General features: G+C 31.6%; 1 protein-coding gene across 1 annotated transcript; it reads right to left on the reverse strand.

The window, feature by feature from the left end:
* Positions 1-487: 487 nt before the first annotated feature.
* On the reverse strand, positions 488-1,961 carry LOC108563893 (V-type proton ATPase subunit D). The gene is made up of 5 exons (XM_017922699.1): positions 1,840-1,961; positions 1,635-1,752; positions 1,429-1,576; positions 1,157-1,372; positions 488-1,097 (listed from the first exon to the last, which is right to left on the reverse strand). Exons 1-5 carry the CDS (start codon positions 1,878-1,880, stop codon positions 880-882), a joined length of 741 nt encoding a protein of 246 aa, XP_017778188.1. The 5' UTR covers positions 1,881-1,961; the 3' UTR covers positions 488-879.
* Positions 1,962-5,557: the final 3,596 nt, after the last annotated feature.

Here is a 5,557-nt window from a genome sequence, read left to right on the forward strand (position 1 = left end):
ATATAGCCAGGATTTCGATACAGTCGGGATTTTGATTTACAGTATTTCGGTTGTCGGGCTTGTGATTGCCAGCATGTATTATTATGTATGTTAAAATTACTGATTTTTTTTCTTTAAAAATGTATTTTTATTTTAAAATTAATTTTGTGCATATAGTTTTTCAGAAATTAATATAATTTATTTCGAATTATTCTTAAATAATGTTTGAAGATCTTGCATATAATGAAAAATATAAATTCAACTCGTGTTCTTAAAATACTCTTATATTGATATAGAATGCACTGGCACCTTGTTTCTGCTTTAATGCCAAAACAAGTTAAATGTAATTTTAAAACAGTAAATTAAGAAATGTGCAAGAATTTTGCTAAGAACAAAAACTCAATTTATTCTTCAACTTTCAACTGCAAGCTAATTGGAATATAATGAGAGATGGTTGGGTGTGAACCAGTTTCTATATTTTTCAAAAATTTCTAATTACTAAACAATGTTTACATATATACTTAGTTCATCAACAACTTTAATAATGCATTTCTTTTTTTAAATACAACAATGACAACATATTTGTACACACTAGACACCTAAAAATGGATCAAGTAAATGGAATATTAGAACTTAAATATGGAATTTCGTTAGGTATATATATATATTAATAAATTTTATGGGCCCGTCCAGACTTGAACGAGAAGACAACGAAAATAAAAAGAAATATAGAACACGACATCATTCTGTGGATTTCGGTTAAAAAAAACCGAAACGTTATATAACATGCCATATAATTTTACATCTAAATTATATTTTTAAAAGTAATATTGCAAAATGTACAAGATTGTGTATGTATGCGTGTGAATAATATCTCGTTTTTGAGTGTAGGAATAATACTTAGAAGAGGATGTCGTCGTCTCCCTCATCCAACATGTTCGCAGCAGCATACTTCTCATCATCGGCGGCTTTCGTCGCGGCTTTGTACTTCTCAGCCTTGGCGCGAGAAATGCGTTTCTTGTCCTGGATTTTCTTCAGGCGGTAGAACTCTTCTCTCTCCAACTCGTCCAGCTCGGAGATGATGTACGCTAAAGTCTTTTCTATTCTTGGTATGATGACTGCAATAATTATGATACGAATTATTTTTTTTAACTTATACAAATTGCAACAATCGTACCGTGCTCAATAGCGTTGACTCTTCTGTTCGTGATTTTGATGACCTCATCCAAAGTGACGAAAGACGTCTGCAGAGACGCCAATTCAACCAAGAGCTTCACAGCGCTCTGATAGTTCTTCTTCAACTTGGCCAATTGTTGACCACCACGAGCCAAACCCGCCAATTCATAAGTATCAGTGCCATCTTGGTAGCTCTCGAACACAGGCAAAGTAACACCTTGAAATCAAATCACATTAGCTATTGTAAATCTTATATAACAAACATCAATCAACCTGCTACATTGTCTTTCTTGGTGCGGATTTTGATTTGAGCTTTAGTCACATTCTGCAGAACAACCTGGTTGAAGTCTCCTGTGGTGAATTTAGCTTCAGCTAGAGAAAAGGCAGCCTCTTTCATAACTTCGCCCATCAACGTTTTGGTCTGAAGATGAAATTCTTATTAGAATAAAAAAACTTAAATTTTTAACTAAATTAATTACCTCGATGATCTTGCCAAGAATCATGCGGAAACGCATCTGCAGAGCGTCGGCCTTCTTCTTGAGAAGACTGTGACCCTTCTGGGCTCCCTTTAGCCTAGATTTCATCAACATTTGGGCCCTACATTTGGAGAAAGCGAAATTGGGTTAATCGATAGGCGTAACAATAATTTGTATTATATTCGTATCGAATCCATCAAAAACTTACCCTCTGGAAGGGAAAATCGGCAACCTATCTTTTCCAGACATCTTTAGGGAGTGTTTTCTTGACAATTTTTCACTCAAACACACATACACACACTCTACGAATGTCAGCTGACTTTTCCTACTAAATACTGTCATGAGATTCCACTGGCACGGGATCTGTACGTCACAATGGGAAATACCAGTTGCTACTTGCGGTCACAGATGGCACTCTCATCGTATTCGTATTGAAATTTAAGAAAATGCAAATAAAAAGAGGCCTATATCCAAATCCCGACAACCGAAATCTCGTCAATCGAAATCCCGATTGTGCCTATATTTTTAATTTATGTTTTATGTTATACTATATACCAGGGATGGCCAGACTTTTTGCAGCAAGAGCCGCACCTAAACATTTTGGTATAAATATTTGTGTTTTGTTATGGCTCAACTAGCCAAAACAAGACTCTTGAAGAGCCGCATGCGGCTCGCGAGCCACAGTTTGGCCACCCCTTCTATATACGCTTCGGAATAATTTAAAAATGTTATTGTATAAATAATAATAATAAAAGACACTGTCGGGATTTCGTTAAAGCTGGGATTTTGATATTGTCTGAATTATGGTTGTCGGGATTTTGATATAGTCGGGATTTAGAACGTCGGGATTTTGAACGTCGGGATTTTGATATAGAATAAAAAGGCACTCTTGTAGTTAGTATACAGTCTTTTTCTTAATCTTCGAAGTCTCAAATCCATTTATATTTATATAGTAAGCACTTACGAGGAACCTAATATTTCTTAGATAATTTGAAAGAAACGTGCCTAATTTATATATACAACACTTAATAATGTTTCATTTTTATTAAATTGTTGTAAAATTTTGAAAAAAATAATATAAAACTATAACGTTGAAGGATTAATGCTTTACTTGCAAAGACCTGAGCCCTGATTCTCAATAGACATTTTAAAAGGAATCTTCTAAACTAATATATATTAATACAACAATTGTTTCCACGTTTAAATATAACTTAATTTTAATTCAATTTTTTACAACTTCCAGAAAAATGTTCTAAAAATGAGAAAAGAAAAATATCAAATATGTCGACATAATGTTAAAACTATTATTACACTAGAAATAAAATAACATATATTCAAATATATTGAGGATAAAAACTTGTTGTTTAATAATATCAGTCATTAAGAAAGAATCAGTACGTAATGCTAGATAATGGAGTCTATAATTGTTGGTTACCATGAATGAACATTCAATGTAAATGGCTGTAATTGTGCATTAAAAGATGTATATAATTATAATAAAATACTTTAAAGTATCTATATAAATAAAAACCTAAAGAATATTTCAGTCTCAAACATACATTTTTCAGTGAGTGATTCAACTGTGATTAAGGTGAAAGATTTATTTATTTTCAGAAATATTTATTACATAAATTATTTTAAATATAATTTAACAAATTAAAAAACTACAGCAATGTCTCCCATAATACAGGTAATCCCGGAGTATTTGAAACTGGAGAAACTAAATACCTATAAATTCGGAAAATTAGAGACAATTTATTAAAATCTAAAATTTTAGTCCATTTTTCTAAGTACGAACGGAATGTTTTCTTGTCTTAACTTAATTGTTACTCTTGTTTTCTCTATTGTCGGACAATTTTCTCTGTTGATGGTGGACCAAAATGTCTTTCTGCTGTTCTGTTTCCATATTGTTTTGCATAGTTAATCACATTTAGTTTATACCTCACGTTATATGAAAATCTTTTTTGTTTTGTTTTCAAATTTAGAGACGATTTATTGAAAAAATATTTTAATATATCATTTGCACCATAAGACGCACTAATTTTATATGTAAAAAGGTGCGTCTTAAAGTCCGAAAAATACGGAAAAATAAAGTCATAAAAAACATAAGTAGAAAAGACATGACAATTTGTATAAGAAAATGTGTATAAAAAGTAAATTTTAGAATTTTCAAATCGGATAATGTATTTATTTACTCGGGTGTTCAATAAAATCATGCACTTTTTAAGAATTCAAAAGTTTATTGAAATAACAATTATAGAGTGATACCTCGACATACGAGTTTAATTCATTCCGTAACCATCCTCGTATGTCAAATTGCTCGTATTTCAAAGCATATTGGGATCGTTGCTTGCGGTGCAGCGGTGTAGCGGCGTAGTGTGCGATTCCTCGTAAGTCAAATCTTTCTTTCATCTCAAAGCAAAATATCGCTCGCTTGACGGCTCGTATCTCAGAACACTCGTATATTAGGGCAATTGTTTATCGACTGTATATGATAATAAACTAATATATTATGTAATCTCATTTAATTTCAATAATTTTCTGCCAGCGTTCAGTTGTTGATTCCTCGACCATATAAAGCATTGTCTTTCGGGGAGGAAAATCTTGTTTGCTACTGATCTTTATTCACTCATTCTTTAAGTTCTTTAATCTTCACATTCTTCATCTCCTATGACGATTAATAGTCGATGATGAGCAAATTCAAGACGCTGTCAAACAAGCAAAGATGAACGCGATGATTTGTGTTGTTTTCGTTGAGCTTATGAGGAATCCATAACCCAAACTTTTGGACTATCCTATCGATTGAAAATGATTCAGCGGTGAACATACGAGTTCATCTGCCAAGTACGGGACTTCCTAACCTAGAACTATTACTTTTATAAAGCAATGAAACTATTTCTGAGCTGTTTTTTTTGCAACGAAACCATGTCCGTAGACAGCACTGATATTAGGAGCGGCTAGGGTAGCATTACAGCCGTGATAAAGTCGGAGAGAAGAAGAACCTGCACGTTCATAAACTTCAGGGTTAAACGCAACTAAATATAAACAGCAATTAAATAATTAATAGACATAATGTGGACAACACAATAATTAATAGACAAAATGTATAAAATTATAAAACTACATGTATTTCAGCACTGAATAATTTCGTAATTAATGGTTCAATGCAATATCATATTGTGACCTAACTAATTCATTATAATTTAATTTGTTTAGTTTCCAGCAGTAACAAAATTATGCAAAAAAATATTTTTAATTAAACAACGATTCATTTACTACCAATAATTTTTATAAGTGTTTCGTACAAAAATATATCAGCTGATTTATTTATTATGTATTATTAATATTTAAGCCATAAATAATATTTTTTTTGTTTTCTTAAAGGTTCTCCAATAAAATTTAAGTACGTTTTCACAGTATTTAAAATAAATTCAATTATTTTGGCATTAAATATTCCAATGAAATAAATAAAATAATATTTGAAATTTCAATGACTTCTGTGATATTTCAAGTAATTAAATAATAATTAATCAAAATTCGATAACATTAATTTGCGTAATTTAAATTTACTAATTATGTAATTTATGCGGATGGCTTACCTAATTTTAATGCACTAAAATTCAATCATCTCGTGAAGTAGTTTCTTAATCGGCTTAATTCGCTTAAGGGGTTTGAAAACTGCGGCGCTCACGGAAAATTGGTTTTCCCGGAAATCTCATCATTTAAAATAATTCAACGCGTTCAGGCCTGGCTTTCGCATATTTTTGTTTATGTGCAAAACATCATCTGTAACTCGGCGCATACACAATCAACCTCTTAATATTTATTGAGATAAAACGTCAAGATTAGTTTATTCGTTTTACCAAGTAAACGGAACACTTCAAAAATCCTGAAATTTTCATTCCAATTTTTCAGGGAACTTCAGT

This window comes from Nicrophorus vespilloides, unplaced genomic scaffold (genome assembly GCF_001412225.1).
Source record: "Nicrophorus vespilloides isolate i.1.1-1 unplaced genomic scaffold, Nicve_v1.0, whole genome shotgun sequence".
Taxonomy (NCBI): domain Eukaryota; kingdom Metazoa; phylum Arthropoda; class Insecta; order Coleoptera; family Silphidae; genus Nicrophorus; species Nicrophorus vespilloides.

Coding starts and splice junctions, on each gene's coding strand:
- LOC108563893 (XM_017922699.1), bottom strand. CDS start 1,880: ATGTCTGGAAAAGATAGGTTGCCGATTTTCCCTTCCAGAGG. Junction 1,373..1,428: donor CAAGAAAGACAATGTAGCAG/GTTGATTGATGT, acceptor TTTGATTTCAAG/GTGTTACTTTGCCTGTGTTC. Junction 1,098..1,156: donor AGTCAACGCTATTGAGCACG/GTACGATTGTTG, acceptor TAATTATTGCAG/TCATCATACCAAGAATAGAA.